The sequence below is a fragment of the Saccopteryx bilineata genome, chromosome 4, assembly GCF_036850765.1.
Source record: "Saccopteryx bilineata isolate mSacBil1 chromosome 4, mSacBil1_pri_phased_curated, whole genome shotgun sequence".
In the NCBI taxonomy this organism is placed as follows: domain Eukaryota; kingdom Metazoa; phylum Chordata; class Mammalia; order Chiroptera; family Emballonuridae; genus Saccopteryx; species Saccopteryx bilineata.
The window spans coordinates 174,000,791-174,021,490 of NC_089493.1; the positions used below are offsets into that span (position 1 = coordinate 174,000,791).

A 20,700-nucleotide genomic window follows, 5' to 3' on the forward strand; every position below is an offset into this window, starting at 1 on the left:
CGGTGCCACCCAGGAGAAGGCGATACATTGAAGAGGGACCAGCCATGTTTCCTTTCTGAGCGGGCTGAAGGCATTTATCCTCCTTTGCCCTTCCTTGCCAGCCACAGCCAGCTGTAACTGTTCCCCCTGTTCCCCATTTCGCTCTGCTCCTTCCCTCCTTCTCCCTGCAGATGCTGCTGATCGTTCCAATTTTTTCTTTCCTGCAGGGTCCATGGGACAGAGAACATTTCCTTCTCTTAAACTCCAGCACTGGGCAGCTTTCAACTAGGAGATCTTCAGCCCAAACGCCTGCACGTGCAACCTCTTCCCTGTAGGACATTCCCTGAATGCTGTAACTACCAGACCTTTCCATGGTTTCTGCAATTTTAATATCAATAATTCATTGAGCACTCAATAGGTGCCAGGCCAGTTCTGGCCTCTTTGCAGATATTAATTCATGTGATCCTCATACCAGCCCCATGAGGTTGTGGTATACCATAATCAACGGCCCCAAGTTACAGAGGAGAAAATCGAGATAGAGGGAGAATAAGAACTTGTTCAGATGTTGCAGCTAAGTATGGGAGGGAGCAGGATGTCCAAACAAGCAAACGGCTTTCAGAGTTGCTCCAAGACCAAGCCGGGCCTGGGTACTCATCTGAAACCACGAACTGCCTTCGCTTCTCCCATTGCCTGTCTGGTTTCTCTCGGGGGCCCTTCCTTCATTCATCACTTACACACACACCCTCATCTCTGCAATGGCTGCTGGGAAATCCAACCTAACACATCTCTCCAAAATCCCAAGGTTATACTATCAGTGGTTTGACACACACAGAGGATTTTTCCTCCTGTTGGATCAATTTATTTAATCACTTAAGTACTGCTCTTTGAGAAACAAATGTAATGTCCTGGCACTGATGCTGTGTTAGAGCTCCAGAATGATGATCATGACAATGGGGTGATGATGATGACGACGATGATGATGGCAATATTAAACAATTTTTTGGAAGCACTGTGCTAAGTTCCTTAAATGCATTATTTCATTCCACCACCGGAAGCACCCTCTGAGAGCACAGCTATTCAGGGAACACTCTTACAGTAATGACAACCACTGACAGCTACATCACCTCAAATGGTTCCCCTAATGATTAGAATATTTTACCTTCCGTTTAGATGTCCGACCCAAACCGCAAATTCGATATGGCCATGTCTGAGTTCATCACCCGTTCCTGTCCTGCATACACTCAGGCTGCTGCTCAGCTCACCCCTGGTTGGCACTGAACCCACTCCTTTGACTCACCCTCCTCCACCCCCAGCCAAGCCAAGTGACGCTGATTTGTTCTACTGCAATGTCTTTTGTTTCACTGTCTTCTTTTGAAACCCAGTTGCACACACATGCTGTCTCTTCCCTCAACAATTGTCCAAGGGATTTGCGCCTCACTTTACATAGAAACGCTTAGAGGCCCAAGAGGGGTTAAACATCTTGTCTGAAGCACTCGGACGGTTCAGGGCAGAACCAGGATCGGAACCCAGGTCCATCTGATCCCAAAGCCCATGCTCTTGCTATCATAACAGTGCTTCTCATTAGCACAAGTCTAAGGCTGTGATACCTTTAGATACAATAAAATTATTTTAAATCCTTCAGCGCAGCACCACCTTCAACAACAGTGTTCTAATTATGAGTTGTTCCCTTTTCAATTTTTTCCAGTTTTGTAAAATAGATGGAAGAAATCCTGCTTAGTGCTGGAACGCCAGGAATATCTCCCAGGACGCAAGTCTTTCTTTTCAATAAGAAGAAAGCAAGCCACAGGTTCAGAACGTTGGCGGGCCACAGAAGCTAGCCAGAAATAATTAACATTGTTTTGTGTTCATAGTTACCTTCTATTTATGGTAGATGACACCAGTTTTTCCACGGGCAGTCGTGGAAGTAAAACAAAATTTTCTTTAAAAATAAATAGATTTGAGTTTTAGAAGCGAGTCAGTATCAAGACAGATATTTAGTAAATAACAGAACACCTGCCACTCAGAATAGCAAGGATCCCAGTGGTGAAATATGAGGACAAGAAAACGGTAACCGAGTTGTTTTGCAGGTTATTGACAGTTTCTGCTTGCCAAGTCCTCAGGGGCTCTTCAGAGTCAGGAACTCATCTCCTCAATGGCCTTCAAGGCGCTTCCTTCCCACTAACAGTCTTGTTCAGTTTACAACAGGAAGGTCCTTGGATGTCGCCTCGCCCGAACTCCTACTCTCATTTTATGAATGAACACTGAGGCTCAAAGACAGAAGGTGACTTCTTTAAGGTTATAGGTAACATTATACTTGTTCTGGGACCAGAACCTAGTTCTACTGACCCTCATCCATGCTCTGTCCTTTGCATCAAACTGCTTTCATGACAAAGAAACATTCATCAAGATGCACACTCCACCCCCAAGTCTGAAGGAGACCCCAATCCAATCAGTCCCAATCCGATTCAGCGAAAGAATTAAGCCCTTAGCCTAAAGCATCCATTATATTGTAAGGAATGACTTCTCTCTCTATTGTCCCAGGAGAGCTGGGAAGAATAGTCACTGAAATAATTCTCTGTAGGGTTTAATTTTCTTGCAAAAACCCAACTGAGAAAAGCTACTAGAGTTTAGCTCTTTTAAAGGATTGAACTTCCTCAGGCCAAGGAGTCCTTCCTATGACCAACTGAAGTCTCCCCTTCTTTAATTTAATATTGTCTCCTTTTGTTCCGTCCCCCTGAGATGTGGAGAATTTATTAGCGTGTCTCTCATAAAACGCTACCACAGCAGGAAATTAAATCCATCTGGTATAATCAGCTGTTCTGAAAGCTTTCCTGGTTGCTTTGCTGACTTTATGGTTGCCAAGGTGATTGCAAATTGATTGTTTGTTGACTTGTTCTAAGATATTCTTGGTATTGATGTTAATATTAGACATCAACCAACCTAAGAATGCATATTGGAGACCTGCCACGATGGTAAAGGGACTCTGGACCCAATGGAACAAGGAATATTTAATCTGAAGAGGAGAGAGAGAGAGAGAGAGAGAGAGAGAGAGAGAGAGCGCTCAGGAGAACCCTAGGATTCTCCCAAAAGTTCAAGAACAGTCTTGGGGAAGAGGGTAGAGAGTTGTTCTGAGTGGCCTCCAGGGGGCAGGCTTAAGATCTACTGGTAGATGCTCTAAGAAGGTGGATTTCAGTTCAGTATCTGAATAGATAGAAAAATAGACACTGACAAGAGCTGGTGAGCTTGCCTTCACTAGAGATGGCTTTCTAAGAGTTTGGTGGATGTTTCGTGTAAAGCGTGGTCCCCAACCCCCGGGCCGCGGACCGGTACCGCTCCGTGGGCCATTTGGACCCGTTCGCAGAGAAAGAATAAATAACTTACATTATTTCCTTTTATTTATTTTTAAGTCTAAACGATGTTTTATTTTTAAAAAATGACCAGATTCCCTCTGTTACATCCATCTAAGACTCACTCTTGATGCTTGTCTCGGTCACGTGATACATTTATCCGTCCCACCCTAAAAGCCGGTCCGTGAAAATATTTTCTGACATTAAACCGGTTCATGTCCCAAAAAAGGTTGAGGACCACTGGTGTAAAGGGCTGACTAGACTGTAAGGTATTTCATTGAAAAACCACTAACATCGCACCCAGCTCTGTAACTCAATGATAATGGGGATTTCATTATCATTCTTCTTTCTAAGGAACCAAATTTTTGTTCCCCTTGTCATTCTTTTTCCTAGCAATTGAGATTTAAAATAAATTACTCATTGCCCATGTTCAAGGACTTCTTTCACAATATGATATAAAAAGACAAACATACATTCTATACACACATTCTGATTCAAAAGAGAAGACAGTAATAGTAATGGCTATGTCTTTTCTAAAGCAGTAGGCTAAATGGTCTATTTACATGTAATCTGATTTAATGTAAACTTCATGAGATGATACTGTACCGAGATAATAATAAAGACAGACACTTAAGACCACCCTTTAGAAAGAAATCTACAGATGTTTCTCTGCACAGAGGATCATAAAGATGGAAGGAATCTTACCTAAACCAAGACCAGGATAAGATTTTCCTAAGCTGTCAGCTGTTGGTATGAGGGCATTCTTTGGCATCACAGGGCCTTATTCCTATTCAAACATTCATTCAGTAAATCAAAATGTAAGGGTTTTTTTTTTTTTTCCTGTTTGGCATGCAGGAAACAACAAATCAGTGTCTTAAGGATTGACAAAATACATAATTAGACACTATCAATCATCATAAAAGAGCCTGCTTTTTCTTACATCAGATAAAGGTGTATTTACTCTGCTAAAAACTTTCCAGTTCAACTGAAGCATTAACTGTCTAAGGCCACAAGCCCAGTAACAGTGCCAATCAAACCCCTACACTGAGAACTGACAAGACAGTGTTGAGCAGTCGAAACATGTGAGACTAGGAGCAGAACTGGAGCCCTAATTTTCTTTGCCACCTTCGACCAGACACTTATTTTTGCACTTTAATTTCTTCATTTGCAAACTGGAGCGAAGGGAATAAGCTAAATGATCTATTACAACTCTTCTCCATTCTAAGTCTCTCTAATCTTACAGTTCTAAAAGGGAGTCAGGAGAAGTCTCCTGGCTAGAAGAGAACATCTTGAATTCCTACTAACTTGATGAAGGGGCAAGGGGATAAGAAGGGAGAGAGAGAGCGAGAGGGAGGGAGGGAGGGAGGGAGGGAGGGAGGGAGGGAGGGAGGGAGGGAGGGAGGGAGGGAGGAAGAGAGAGACAATGAGAGAAAGAGAGAGAGAGGTTGTCTATTTGGTAAGGCTGGTGGGCAAAGGCCTAGAACGTCCTTGTTGACATAACCAGTCTTCTCATCTTGCTTTAGTGCTTGTGGGATTTTTAAAAGGTGTTTCCCAAAATATTCAAAGTTAACATTTTCAGTGACTTATGTGTATATGTAAGTGATCAATTAGTGCTTGTCCTAAAAAGACTTTCTTTGTTCTTCTTTTTTGTTATGGGGAGGTTAAACAACACCCTTATTTATTCCATAGCTTCACAAACAGGAAGGAGGTTTTAAATGACTTAGTTCCACAATTCAGGGTAGATGTATATTTAAAGAAACGTTGTTGCATAACAGACACTGCCTCTTCCTAAAATGCATCATACCAGAACCAATTTTGGAAAGCACAAATTATGAGGTGGGTATATTTTTGAAAACTGTGAAAATAATAGGTCCCTAATTAATATTTGTGGGTTTTATGGAAACTCTTTGTTATTTAAGGGATCTGTCTTACAAAACCAATTTCTGCTGATGAAGGAAGTTGGAGGGGGGCATACAGGTTAAATGTTGTTTCTGGGCTTTGCTTCTAGAGTAACGTATTTCATTGTTCTATTAGAGAAGATTAACAACATAGTCTGAACTGCTAAGTACTTTATAGAAATTTTATTTATAACCAATATTTGTGTGGCATTTCTATGTCCCAGAACATTTTTTAGCTTTATGGTATCACTCAATTCTCACACGACCCAATGGAAGTGACTGTATTCCCCATTTAGAGATGGAGGAAGTTAGGCTTCATTATTTTGTTTTGTCTAAGGAAAATGAGCTAGAAAGTTCTAAGACGGAGAATCTGGAACCTGGGAATTCCAATTCAAGTTGTAGTCCTTCTTCCCTATGCTCCACCCCTTCCTGCGTGGGATGACACAGTAAACTGAGAGGGTTACAGGGGGAGTCGACCTTTTTATACCTACTGCCCACTTCTGTATCTCTGTGAGTAGTAAAATTTTCTAACTGCCCACCGGTTTCACAGTAATGGTGATTTATAAAGCAGGGAAGTAACTTTACTTTATAAAATTTATAAAGCAGAGTTATAGCAAGTTAAAGCATATAATAATAATGACTTACCAAGTACTTTATGTCGTATTTTTGCTAAGTTTGGCAGAATAAATCTCTATAAAACTTACTATGGTTAAATCTATCTTTTTATTTATACTTTGGTTGCTCCGCTACTGCCCACCATGAAAGCTGGAATGCCCACTAGTGGGCAGTAGGGACCAGGTTGACTACCACTGAGTTAAAAGGTGGGTTTTAGATTCAGGCAGACCTGGGTACAGCTCCTGCCTTTGGCACTGCTTGACCCTGTGCCCCTAGGCAAGCTATAGTCCTCTTTGAGCCCCATTTGTGAATTAAGCTAAAAATAGTAATCCCCCCCACACACACACACAAACATACACACCGTGGGACTGTGGGAAGAATTAAACGGGATAATGCATGAAAAGCACATAGCAGAATGTTCCATAAATATTAGCCATTGTTATGTTATTATGTAATCGACAAAGCATGTTGGTTACCCTGCTCAAAATACTTTCAGTTTTTCACAGACACTACTCATACATGGGAAATCAAACCCTGAAAATGAATTTCTTTGAACAGTAAAGTCATATGCCAGATGCAAAGGATAGTATTTCATGGACAAAGCTTCTAGTCGGAAGGCTTGATCTGCCTTTCTCTTGAAGGAGAAATTAACTTTTGCTTTGTGTGGCTTCAAAACGTCCTCATGCTAGCATTTATAATAATCTGAGCTATATGAAATTGCCATTCTTTTAAAATCAGAAGCCACAGAATAGCGGCAATTTCAAATGGCTCAACCCAACAGATCAACACCTTTCCCAGCAGATGAAAGAAAGGATTTTTCTAATTGCAATAGGATTATTGAAGAAATTGAGGTTGAAAGGAAAACTATTTCATTTCAACACATTTTCATTCCAACAGAAGAATGAGGGAGTGATATCACACTCCCAAGAACTAAAAATTAAAGCATACAATTTTCTCTCTCCATCCCAAAACACATATGTGCATGTAATATACCTCAGCTCCAAATGAAACGCAAAGGGTGAAATCATATGTCTCAATGCCTGCAAATTTCCAAGGAGGGCACCAAAAGTACTTGACAAGGAGCGTACTGAGGAAATCAGCAGCTGTTGAAGTCACCTCCTGTGGTCTTGCCAAATGTTTGAAAGGCAATAAGCCTGTGTCCTTTGTGGGGGGTGGGGAGGAAGGAGTGGGGGACCGGTGGAGGTCGGGGTGCGTGGGTGGAGGGTTCGGAGTACCTGAATGGGGCGCTGTGCTTGCTTCCAAGTGAGTGTTTGTGGGTTGTTTACTTCTTTCTCTGTGTGTCCATGTCTTTTTGCTTCTGGGTGCTTCTGTGTTTGTCCCTGTGTTGGACAGGGTGACTTTGCGCCAGTCGGCTTCGGTGCGCGCGCCGGGGTGTTTGTCCGTGCGCTGGACGGGTGTGTCTCAGTGTCGATGGCAGTGGTTCCGTATAAGCCTGAGCATGTCTGCCGGGGTGCATGTGTGCCTGTCCGTGCGTGTCTCCGTGGGCACCCGTCTCTGTTTCCGAATGTGGGGGAGTGCCCGCGTGCCACCCTCTACCCAGATTGCTCAGGCCGCACAGGCGCCCGGGGCGGACAGGTAGCAGCCACAGAAGAGTCCAGAGCTCCCGGGTTGGCTAGAAGGACGCCAGCCCCAGCCCTCCGGGGCCAGCCAGGGGAGCCGGGAGGAGTGATGGCCCGCCCGCCGGGAGTAGCTGAGTCCCGCCCGAGCCAGCCCCAGGAGGGGGAGGGAGATGGAAGGGGAGGGGCGGAAAAGAGAGGGGAGGGGAGGTCGCCCCTTTGGGGCTGCCCGTGAGCCATTGGCGGAAAGTACCCGCACGTCACTCAGGAGGCAGTTCCTCTAAAGTCCTGTGCACATAACGGGCAGCGCGCACTCCGAGGTTGCTGCTCCAGATCTGAGGCTGGGACTGACGAGCACCGTGAACCCAGAGCACCCTGCAAGCTGAGTGCAAGACGCGCCTCCACCACACCCACCCCTACGGCCGCTGAATGAGGCTTCCAAGCGTCCCCTCGCTGCCCGCAGCGCCCCGCCGGAGGTCCGACCTCTGAGGCGCGGCCAGTGCGCCGGCAGCCAGTGCGCTCACCTGCCAGCCTGCGCGCCATGGGGCAACCCGGGAACCGCACCGTCTTCTTGCTGGCGCCCAACGGAAGCCACGCGCCGGACCAAGACGTCGCGCAGGAACGTGACGAGGCGTGGGTGGTGGGCATGGCCATCGTCATGTCGCTCATCGTCCTAGCCATCGTGTTTGGAAACGTACTGGTCATCACAGCTATTGCCAAGTTCGAGCGGCTGCAGACGGTCACCAACTACTTCATCACCTCCCTGGCCTGTGCTGACCTGGTCATGGGCCTGGCGGTGGTGCCGTTTGGGGCCAGCCACATCCTCATGAAAATGTGGACTTTTGGCAATTTCTGGTGCGAGTTTTGGACTTCCATTGACGTGCTGTGCGTCACCGCTAGCATTGAGACCCTGTGCGTGATCGCAGTGGATCGCTACTTTGCCATCACATCGCCCTTCAAGTACCAGAGCATGCTGACCAAGAATAAGGCCCGGGTGGTCATTTTGATGGTGTGGATCGTGTCAGGCCTTACCTCCTTCTTACCCATCCAGATGCACTGGTACCGGGCCACCCACCAAGAAGCCATCAACTGCTATGCGAAAGAGACCTGCTGTGACTTCTTCACGAACCAAGCTTATGCCATTGCCTCCTCCATCGTTTCCTTCTATCTGCCCCTGGTGGTCATGGTCTTCGTCTACTCCAGGGTCTTCCAGGTGGCCAAAAAACAACTGCAAAAGATAGACAAATCCGAGGGCCGCTTCCATGCCCAAAACCTCAGCCAAGTGGAGCAGAATGGGAGGGGTGGGCATGGACAACGGAGGTCCTCCAAGTTCTGCTTGAAGGAACACAAAGCCCTCAAGACTTTGGGCATCATCATGGGCACTTTCACCCTGTGCTGGCTGCCCTTTTTCATCGTCAACATTGTGCACGTGATCAAGGATAACCTCATCCCTAAGGAAGTTTACATCCTCCTCAACTGGGTGGGCTATGTCAACTCTGCTTTCAACCCCCTCATCTACTGCCGGAGCCCGGACTTCAGAATTGCCTTCCAGGAGCTCCTGTGCCTGCGCAGGGCTTCTCTGAAGGCCTATGGGAACGGCTACTCCAGCAACAGCAATGACAAGTCCGACTGCACAGGGGAGCAGAGTGGATGTCAGCTGGGACAGGAGAAAGACAGCAAACTGCTGTGTGAGGGTGCTGCGGGCAGGAAGGACTTTGGGAACTGTCAAGGTACTGTGCCTAACGATAGTATTGATTCACAAGGGAGGAATTGTAGTACAAATGACTCACTGCTCTAATGCAGTTTTTCTACTTTTTAAGACCCTCTTCCCCCCCCCCCAACAAGACACTAAACAGACTATTTAACTTGAGTGTAATAAATTTAGAATAAAATTGTATAGAGATGTGCAGGAGGAAAGACATCCTTCTGCCCTTTTTTTTATTTTTTTAAGCTGTAAAAAAGAGAAAACGTATTGGAGTGATTGTTTCTTGTATAGTTCAGTTCCTCTTTGCATGGAACTTGTAAGTTTATGTCTGAAGGGCTTCAGTCCCAGAGGACCTGGGGCTGCTATGTTTTGATGACTTTTCTGTGTATCTACCTCATTGGGGAAGTATTAGGGGCAATGTACTGCTGCTGATGATTTGTATCCGAAGGAGACCTTCCTTCCTGCACCCTGGGCATGGAGGATCCGGAGTATCTTGGACCTTACAGCTGTGAATGTGGTCTGTCACCGCTCCTCTTACTTGTTGAAACAGGGTGGTGTAGGCAGTGATTTCAGGGGTAGCTTCAGTTGTTTTCCTGAGCAAAGTCTAAAGTTTACAGTAAATAAATTGTTTGACCATGACTTCATTGCACCTGTTTCTCCAAAACCCCTTGACTGGAGTGTGCTTGCCTCCCCCATGGAAACCACAGGTAATGATTAGAAATCACTGCCCGGTGACTTCATGTGGAATGGCACCGGAGTGGCATGCCCCTGATTGCTTAACCCTTTCATTTGCCTTTGAACTCTCACTGGCAACTTACATCTCTCCTACCACTAGGGCCCCAGATCAGTTCTGCCAGCTCTCAGCCTAGCTCGCCTAGCGCTGGTCCTACGGTGATTATTCTGTGTCGTTACATCAGAAACACTGACTCATAGAAATGGACTTACGAGCATCTGTTGTGTCCCTCCATGCGCCCCCACCACCCATCTTCTGGTCCTACTTGCTTAATAGCTCCTTATATTTATGTCCCTGCGGTGTCTTATAGTGGGAATCTTTGTGCTGCATCAGGGCTTGGCATTTGAAGGATAAGGCAGAAGTTCTTGTGAAAAACACTACTCAACTTCACCCCGTAATTTTAAGGGAAATTGAAAGGACATTGGTCAGAGGGAAAAGAGCTGGGTGAACATCCCACGGTTTAGAAATAGGGTTTGAAGCTCTCTTCTTTTTTACTTCTGTCCCTCTTCCCCTCTCCCTTTGACTCTTCTCACTTTAATATAAACCAAGATTCCTCAACCTCAGCACACACTGCTCTTTGGACCAGGTAATTCTCTGCAGTAGAAATCTGTCTTATACATTGTCAGATGTTTAGTGCCATCTCTGGCCTCTACCCATGAGATGTCAGTAGCATCCCCTGCGCTGTGACAACCAAAAGTGTCTCCAGACATTGCCAAATACCCCTTGAGGGGGGTAAAGTAGTCCCTGGTTCAGAACCACAGATATAATTCAAAACTCTAAACAGATTTTTAGCTTTCTGTCTGATGTAAGCATTTTATTTCGCACAGTTGCAGAGAAGGACTTTTTTATGGTCCACCTGAGACAGGCCCAGGGCCAGGGCACTTTTCATTCCATTCTGCTGCCTTCTGAACTCACCATCCAGCTCCCTAGACACTGACTATGGAAGTGAATTGTTTGGGAGGGTTTATCAATGGAAGCCAGGCCTAGGAGCTGTTACTGCCTGTTTGTGACGAGATAATGCTGTTAGAAGGCGCAGGAGGGAAAACTCACAAAAGTAAACACATTTCTTCTCTCGCCCCCTTTCTATTTTTGCTTATGTGTCTGAGCCAGCGCTTGGCCCAGGTTTGACCGAGTGGATAGTCCTCCTTGGCAACGCGGGGCTGGAGATCAGCCTGCAGGGTTTGTTGCCATTTCACTCACTCTTGAAGCTGACTCTACTTTTTCTCTTCCCTTCTGTTCCTGCCACAGTCCCCAACCAGAAAAGCACAGCCTCTTCTGCTTCCTGTCAGCTCAGGGATGGGTGGCTGGGTGAGCCTTGGGTTCTCGGAGGAAAGTTAGATGCTCGTGATTGGGGAACGGGCCGTGAAGAATTGGAGAGTGTCTGCCATTCAGCACTTTGACTGTTTCTTCAAGGGCTTTCATCTCTGTTACCCCATTCTCCTCCTACTCTGGGCCCCACACCCAGGGATGCAGGCTGCTTCTCCTGCTAACCCCTACTCCTCATAGCCTCCTGAGTCCTCAGACCTGGAATATCCCCACAGAACGCATTTAACAACAGAAGAGACCAAAAGCCTGCAAGGAGGAGTGACCAGCCCAAGGTAAGAAGCCAAAGATGTCAGAGATGGGGCGACAGCCAGGCAATGCGGCTGTCAGGCGGTCCAGGAACTGGTCCATTCTCTCCCCACATGCTCATTGAATTCTGCCCTTCCCCTCGGCTGTGGAGGCTGTGACCCGGGGCTGTCACATAACAAATGCATTTCAGTGGATGTATTTATTGCTTTTGGATTCTTAACACGAAATTTGAGTAATAAACAAATAACCTGCTATAGGGACAAGAGAAAAGATGTTCTTTTTACTCAGCAAGAGCCTACAGGGGAAATCTTCAGCAGTTAGAAAATCTGGGCGATTCCTTAATTCTTTATGACCCTCCAGGAATTTCAAGCCATTCCAGGTAGAAATCTCCCATAGTTTTATGTCAAACAGAAATAATAAACAAACAAACAGGTCGGAAACATTTCCGTTCTCATTTGTAAACCCAATGATATTGTCACTAGACAATTTAAAAAATATACATATGTAAATATGTACCCATACTATTTTAGTTAGAAGAGCTGGTATAAAATCAGTTAAAAGGTCAGTGTGAATGTTAATTCAGATCCCCAGGTCAAAGGGAGTTTAGCCATATTCCGTCCCTTTAGGAATACTGTAAGAACCTGGATCAGTTTTAAGGGTTTTGACAAGCAGGAGCATTTTAGGCATGTCTCAGTCCTTTGCTTTCTTTAGTTTTGCTTTGTCTTTTGAGGGAACAGGAACTTATCGGTGTGCCTCTGTTCCCCTGTTTGCTGACAGGTTGGTTACATAAGGTTTGTGTTGGCTTCATTGTAGTTTTCTTTGCCTGGACAGCAAGTTCTAAGAGTCTGTCAAATGAGAACCTTATCATGAGATGCAAGTTGACAGGTGTGCAAAGTGGCAGGACAGGGTGGGTCCCCTCAGAGATCATTATTAGGGGAAGGAATCTGGGGAAAATGAGCTTGGAAATAGGAACTGTCATTGCAAGATGCTTAGAATGTTTCCGATGAGCCTCCTGCCAGAAGAAGCCTAGCCCTGAATCATTTGGAGGGCAGTTATAGAGCACCTACTGTGTGCAATGTAAAAAATATATAGGCTTCAGTCTCTGCCTCCTGTAGCATCATATTAATAATATTAAACAGATCCTTTGTATGGAAACTTACTAAGTATTAGCAACTGTGCTATGCATCTTTTAGGCATTAGGTCATCTTGATAGCTTTCTGATGTAGGTAGCATCATCGTCCTCATCTAACAAATGAAAAAACTGAGGCTCAGAAAATTGAAATCACTTCCCAAAGCCGTGCAGCTGGCCAATGGCAGAGTCGGACTGGAACCCAGGTCCGTGTGAGTCCAGTACCCGCGGAGCCTAGCACACATGCAAACCAGGAAGCAGCATGAGGCAGCTTATCTGTGCCAGAACAAGTGTAAGAGCTGGAAACGCAATACCTTGTTGAGAGAAGAGGGAGAGGACTGTGGGTTGTGGCAGAGAGGAATGTTCCCTCCAAGGCATGTGACTGTGGTTGCCGGGGACTGGGACAGGAAGCCAATCACTGAAGTGCCTAGTTTGATTCTGAGTCTTTGCTTTGTCTTTTCATCAGAAAATCAGTCCAGGCTGAAAGAGAACGTGAAACCTTTAAACAAGCACAAGGTGGAGCAGAAACACAGCCTGCCTCGTGTCCTGGCAAATGCATTTTTGGTTCCAACGTTAGGAAGGTCTGCTAAATGGAGCAGTTTGCTGAGCCTTGTGGAAAATGTGGCAGGCATAGATGGCCCTGGCGGTGTGCTGTCCACTTTGAGCCATCATTCTAGGTGAGGGAGACAGATGATCTTCTGACAGCAAAGAGCATGGAGGATCAATGCACTTTAAATGAGGCTTTTCACTGATGGTATAACGTCTCTAACTAAATTCAGCTCTGTCTCAACCCCTACTTCACTGACAGTGCAAATATAATGTGAAGGAGGGATTTTTGACATACCTAAGAGAACAAACCTTCCAAACATTTTCAAGAACTTGAGAAGTCTGGGGGCCTCATGAATATTAAGAGGCAGGGTGAGGTGAAAGGATACCTGGGCCTGTAAAATGATGGGGCCAGTGCAGGTGATCTCTAAGCTTGGGGGGGGGGGGGGGCGGGGGTCTATGTAGAAACTGCAATTTGTATTTCTAACTACAGTTGATGACATTTGTCATATCTATAATAGTTGACTATCGCGGTGGTGGTTAGCTTGCGGAAAAGGAGTATTTGGTGCATGAAAACTGCTTTCAGATATTTCAAAACTATTGGAGGAAAAGGGGCTTATCCATTCTATATGAAAACCAGAAGGTATACAGAACCTCAGAGGAAGGTAGATTCCAGCTCATGTAAAGGAAAGACTTTTCTAAGAGTGAAATGTGTTATCTATCAGAATAGTGAGTCTCCTGTCATTGGAAGCATTCAAGGAAGCCCAAATAAAGTTCTGTGCAGGATGAAGCACACAGAGTTCATACACTCAGTAGGAGCTGCACTAAACTCCTTCCAAATCTGAGATTCTGTGTCCTTGAAAACAATAGGCCTAAATGTTTTTCAAAGTCTTCAGAGCGTTCCCTAACCCCAGCAAGGCTTCTCTGCAATTCAGTTGGATTTCAGAGATTTCACTGCATTCCTAAACAGGAAAACCTCCGAGGGAAATCAGGATCTCAACAGTCCTTGGCCCTGGTGGCGATCCAGAAATAGAGCAGTAAGGTTAAGCAGTTTTCCAAACTATTAGACCTTTTCATTAGCTTCTCTTCCCATGCCTTTTGCAAATGACCTACTAACTCCCAGAACTACTGCATAGCCCTCTCTGCAAAGGCGATTACATCGTTCCCCACCCTCGGAACCATTGCACTTCCTGTGGTCTTTCCGTCACCCTCACAGGCCTGGAAGGAAGGAGGCAGGTCCCTGGCCAGCACTGAGCACTTCAGAGTCCTCTGATCTAAGACCTGGAGACCTGGGGTCTGGCATGGCCCAGCCACTCACCGGCTGAGCAACCTCAAGCAGCTCACCTCCCTGCTCTAGCCCTGTCTCATCATTGCTAATGAGACACAGTTTGATGGACGTGTGTCCTTATTTCTCCAACATTCTGTAAGAGTTCAGGAAGTACTCAGTGCAGCGCATCTGGCCACATTGCTTTTATTTTAAAAGCACATTTTTTTCTTGTTAAATAGGTAATAGAACTCATAGAAGATTTAAAAAAAAATTACAAGAGCACTAAATGAGGTAAATCACACATCACATTACCAGCTTGACACAGCCATTGTTGCCTGGGATTTCGGCTTCCAGTCCTTGTCCGAAGCATGGCTATACAATGTGTATAAATATACTTTTAAATGAAAATGCAATTAGATTTGTCATAGAATTTTAAGCCCACTGCTAATACTTTTTACATTCCTTCTTGTATGTATTTATGCGTAATATGATCCAGATATCATAATTTTTGTCTATTGGCCTGGCAGTATACAGTGGTCTGCAGTTTTCAAACTGTAGGAATACAAAAGAATTATCACCCTGCCCCTGCCTCTAGAGCATCTAGATTGAGAGAGCTGAGCTGGGGCCCAAGAATCTGCATTTTAGCAAGTTTGCCAGATTTGTCCAACACAGGTAGTCCATGGGCCACATTTTGAGAAACAGGGTTATAGAGGTACATTTTATAAATGACACAGAATGCTTCCTCCCCGCCCCTTGCTCGTGGATGAAAAGATGTTTCTATGCTTTTCTCTTTGAAAGCACGCTCTCTGCACCTGGGCTCTGGTCTGTTCTCACAGCACCGGGGACTCCCAGGGCTGGGTTCCCCCTGCCAGGTTCCATGCCTCTGCCCCAGCCTGCGGACTTGGGTTAGAATAAGTCTATTCAAGTTAAACGGTGACCAGTACCTGCAATTTGAAAAATGCAACAGCAGGTTTCTATTTCATAGGGTACCGTTTTACGATAATAATGGCTGATGATTATATTTATCCCCCATCTTATTAAAAAGGAAACTGAAACTCAAAGGGGTTCTGTTGCCGGTGGTGTGCTGAGCCAGGTGTGCTGAACCAGTGCCCCTGTGCTGGGGGTCAGGCCAGAGAGAAGGAGAGAGACCACTCCGCAAGGACATCTCTAATAAACACAGTCTGTTAATTCTCCAAGGATTATTTTCAAAAAGGCCTGATTAATTTTTGAGCTTGCAACTAAGGGGCAAGCCCAGACCATTTAGGTAGCTGGTGGCGGAGTAGAAACTAGGAGAGCAGGTTGCCCTGAGAGCTGGCAGCACGCTGTCCTTCCCCATGATTCAGCTCGGTGGCACTGAGCTGCCCCTGGCTAATGGGAGGCAGAGGAAGGCATTGGAACAGCGTACTGGTTTGCACTGAGTCAGATCACTACTTTGGGGCCAGGAAACCCTTGACATCTGGAAGTGGGGTGCTTTTCCCACTTCTCTGCCCACGTCTGTGTCAGCATCTAAGGTTACACATTAGAGATTACCCGGTGGGCTGGGCATCAAGCGAGCCCATCACCTCCCCCGTGCACTGACCTAGAAACCCAGGCCGCCAGCGCGGGGCCAGCCACGAGGCAGGACAGGGGCCAGAAGAGGACCATCTCTCCTGCTTGTCTCATGGTTATTTTTCCGGTGCTGTGAGGGGCAAACGGGAGTTCCAAACATGCTCGTTTATCCAGGAAGTGAAAATACTTATTTGAAATCTCAGCAGCAACACCCATGACAAAGCAGAAACGGAGTCCTCGGGACTCCTGTTTTCCTTCCAACCGATGCCGTATCGATCATGCAGCCTGAGGCCGTGTGTTCAAAAGCCACAGAGGCTTTTCTGGGGAGTTTCCCCTCATCTCCGTTCTGTCCCCATTCTGCTGCCCAGTTGTTCTCTTTATAAAAAGCCTGGTAGATGTTTCTAAATATTGCAAACAACCCTGTTTGGTTTTGTTTGGTTTTGTTTTGTTTTGTTTTGTTTGAGAGGTACTCGCTGTTCTCCTGAGACGTATTGCACCAATACTATGCCTGTCCTGCCCACAAACAGTCAGACTCCCTGTCTTGTCTGAGTTGCCACAGTAGCTGTCTGTACATCCGAATGCTCTCCTGGCTTCCTCCGCCTACGGGAACTGCAGTTCTACCTCCCGTGCCTGGGTGGCCAGCCTGAGAAAGCTCTTTCTATAGGACTGGGGAAGGACTGGGGAAGGGTTCGTGGGGTCACTTTGGGTGTGAGTTTCCTGGCAATATTGTCTTTTATTGCAGTGGGTTCCAATCCCGACAGAGCCCAAACAATGATCTGGGGGAACTTCTGAGAAAACGCACATTCCTGGTGCCCCTCCCACGCCTGTCCTCCCACCACTGAGATTCTGGTCTAACAGGCTGTGGTTGAGGGCCAGCGTTCGCGTTTTGCCACAACTTCCTGTAGAGGACTGTGAAGCAGGTGCTCTGGGGATCGTATTTGGGGACCTAGAAATGTACTATCTCCCCCCTCCCACCGTTCCTCGCTCAAGAGCCCAAAGTTTAAGATGTAGGCATGTCAGACCATCCTGTAGAGCTGCATGCATTCACAAAAATAATGATGCTGGCAAATAAACAGAATCCTAGTTTTCCAGTGTCAGCAAATCAAACAGTATAGGTGAAAACAATTTCTAATTGTTTTCCTTCTCATGTTGTCTAATTCTTCCTTCTCATTACTATGAAGAGGAAGGCAATAATCAGGTGTCTTCAGCAACTGAGCACTTGATTTAAGATGTCTCTTGTGACAACATGGCACTTACACAATTATGCTTCCCAAGAGCATCGATGTCACCTGGTCCCAGAGCCTCTGCATGAGGAGCAGGAAGGAGCAACACAGGAAGAGAAGGGGATTTTGCCCCAGGGATGGGCTCCTTGTCCAGTGCTCCTTGCTCTGAGATAGTCTCCATTGGTGAAGTCAAATCATGCTAAGGTCTATATGAATCAATTTGCCTAATGTACATAACCCTCCTACTTAGAAGTCTAAAAGGGGACCCGCCCAGCTGCAGAGAAGAGGGTGACTCATACATATACATACACACCCAAATAAACACACAGACACACACACTGACTTTGACATTGATGCCAGAATGCATGTTGACACAAATATACACATGCATTTTCACATAGATATATGTGGTTCTTTGTATCTGTTCCTCCTATATGAACATGTACACATCTATAGGACACAGACAGACTCAGACCTAACCATTTTCCCTTAGATAAATGCACATAAAGAGGTTCCTAAGCACGCTTCCGTGTGCTCCAAATCAGGGAACATGCCATGTCAAATACTCACAATGCCCCTACTCCTTAAGAACAGGTTCATACACTGACCCCTGCTCCTAGGTAACTATACACACTTTTGATTTAATACATGTCTATTGTGTTCTAATGTGCCAGGGCCTGCTTGATGCTAAAGATCAGTGGGTGAACAAAAACAGTCTCTCTCTGTCTTTATAGAGTCGGTGTGCCGTGGCAGAGAGAAGTTTTTTTTAAAAAATGCATGCAAAACTGCAGCTGTGGACAGTGTTAGGGAGGAAGAACAGGGTGTTTTCTGTACATTTGACTCTTACAGAGAGCTCGGGAAAGTTTCTCTCCCCAAAGTGAAGTTTCAGCTGAGGGTTAAAGGAAGGCTAGGTTGTTTCTAGAAAAAGAGAGGAGAGAAGAACATGGCACTCAGGGAGAAAAGCATGTGCAAATGTCCTGTGGTCGGAGGAAACCTCATGCATAAGAAGGTCTGAGCCTCTGAGAGAAGGTCAGTGAAGGAGGAGAGCATAGCAGAGTGCAGGATGAATCTGTCAAAGGAGGCAGAGGCTACCTATGAAGGGCCTTTTAGGCCCCACTAAGGTCTTTACCTTAGAACATTTAAAAGCCATTAATACATTTATAGAGAGATCACATTTGTATTCCAAGACTATCTCTGAAGGTATGCCTGCACATACAAAAAGCATTCTCACATAAATCAGTGCACACATGGGTTCATAGGTACACTTCTGTGTTTCTTAGAAATGCATATTTACATATAAGCATTCACTTGTAAATGCTGCCTCTATGAACACACCTGCATGTATTTATACACATGGTATATGTAAACTGAGTGGGATGTGGGACCTACAGGGTGCCATCAGGACTAGGCCTGTCCTTGGGGAGGCAGTAGGGAAGTATATCAGGGCCGAGCCCTCTGGCTTTGCAGCTTTGGACTTTGTGGTTTGGCCTCATGCATGCATGTGCCTCCAGCTCTGTTCCCCCTCCTCTTGGCTCAGAGCACCCAGTGACAAAGTGAGGTTTCTTCCAGAACACGATCATTGACTATTCTTGGCCCAGGCAAGGAGGGGAGGATGGGCAGGTCGGGTTGCATAAAGATTGCCTTGTGCCCTCCCAGAATTGTAAGCAGAACCTCTGCCCAGCTCCAAGCCTGGAGTGCTCTTTGCAGGGAGTTGGCAATCTTGGGACGTAAACATAAGGATAGGGACTCAGGTCTGCAGGTCCTGGTGGGGATTGCGGCGGTACCCAGTGTAGTGTGTTCCATAAGTGATCATCACAGCGGGAAACGTGACAATGGAAGAAGAAATAGACAAAGCCCGGCAGGAAAGTTTTCTTCAGACAAGATGTCTGACTCTGTCCCTTGCAGCCTTGGCACAGCAAACCTGTGTACACACGTATTTACACATTAACGAATTTTCCTCAGCGGGTGTAGCATCTTGCAGCAGAGGAAGTAACAAGTAATTTATCGGCCACAACACTCCGCATTATTTTCCCTCCAATGAATTACAACTATACTTGTGTACCCTGGGCTCCTGTTTACCAGCAAAGCCAGCAAGGGCCTTGACCAGAGCCAGCAGCAGACTCCAGGGAGATCAATAGGAACATTCATGACGAAGTGAAGGTTCACCTACAGCCCTACATCTCAGGTCCATAAAGATGTTCCCAAGTGGTTTTTTTCATAGCCCAAAGACTCCGACCCACTGAGAGGGTATGTTTTCAAATGTGTGCTTGGCAAATGTTTTCATCCATAATTAAGAGGAATTATATAATGTAATTCGAAGCTCTTTTTATTTTGCTTCAGGCTGTGCAAGGAACATCCTTCTTTTCTCCCAGTTGGGTGTTCTTTTGTGTTATCTTGGCAACAACCTACCACAACCATCAAGTGCCGAAGGCCGGAGCACTGGGCTCAAGGGGACACTGTCGTAACCACCCCTTGTATTGATCCAGCACTTGGCCAGTTACAGAGGGCTTTCATATCTGTGTCTCGTCTAATCCTCACAGCTCTGAGGTCAGCCCGGTTATTCCCATTTCACAGACAAAAGACTGAGGTTAAGAGATTTGCCTGATGGCATTGAGTTAATCTTCGGTGGGGTTGTGTTAACTTGAGTTTAGGTCTTCATACTTATTCCGAGGAAACAACACAAGTTTGGCTACACTCCTCTTCTACCCTCCTGGGACCCAGGGCTCTTCTACAAGGGGTTTCTGCTGCATTTCATATTATAAATAGATTCAGTGTCCGCAGCCCCCGGCACTGACGCCACAACCGCCAAGCTGCAGAGTAGTTACTGCCTGCTCCAGGGACAGTCCCCAGGATGTTTTCAATACTGACAAGCCCTTAGCATTGGTGAGCTCATGCTAGGAATGGGCAGCGTCCAGCTCTATTAACTATGGCTTACAGCAGAGGCTCCAAGCCTTTCTGGTTCCAGTGCTAGGCATCAGGCACATAGTCAGCTAGTCAGAACTATGGGACGATGTGTCGTGCTTCCAATACCTGCCCCACGACAGACTTGTTGAATTGAAGGTGGTTGTCCTTGTTTACTTTACCCCGTTTCTCTTGGATCAGGATGTTTCTATGGGGAGAGCCAGTGTGATGTCCCCGATCCCACACCCACTGGGCACAGGCCAGCCTGCTTTGAAGGGCCAAGTTCCACACCTCGATAAAAATTGCAGGCTCCAAGAAATATGGTTGAAATGTTCTATTTTAGTCATAGCAATTAGATGTTCTTGTTTTGCACACACATTGTCCAACAGAATTGGCTTCAGCACAGGTGAACGGGATTTAATGGGTCTGGGAAAGCTTTGGGTGGATGACGATCCCCACCATGAGCAAAGTTCCCACTGGCAATCTCTCCTCTTCGGAGTGTCAGCTAATCTGGTTTACTTAGCTGTCCAAAGTGTGAGTAATTCATTACTTTATTTATTCAAAAGATCTTTGAACACTCAACCTGTGCTGGCCTCTGTGCTAGTTACAGGGGATACAACCATGACCAAGAGAGACCAACCAATTTTTAGTTTCTTACGG

The 20,700-nt window shown here is 46.0% G+C and overlaps 1 protein-coding gene across 1 annotated transcript; it reads left to right on the forward strand.

Moving 5' to 3' along the window:
* Window positions 1–7,712: 7,712 nt before the first annotated feature.
* On the forward strand, window positions 7,713–9,760 carry ADRB2 (adrenoceptor beta 2). Its single transcript, XM_066272944.1, has one exon. The coding sequence runs from the start codon at window positions 7,958–7,960 to the stop codon at window positions 9,212–9,214; it is 1,257 nt and encodes a 418-aa protein (XP_066129041.1). The 5' UTR covers window positions 7,713–7,957; the 3' UTR covers window positions 9,215–9,760.
* Window positions 9,761–20,700: the final 10,940 nt, after the last annotated feature.

Bases quoted from the DNA above. Each gene is read 5' to 3' on its own strand.
- ADRB2 (XM_066272944.1), top strand. From the start codon at position 7,958: ATGGGGCAACCCGGGAACCGCACCGTCTTCTTGCTGGCGCCCAACGGA.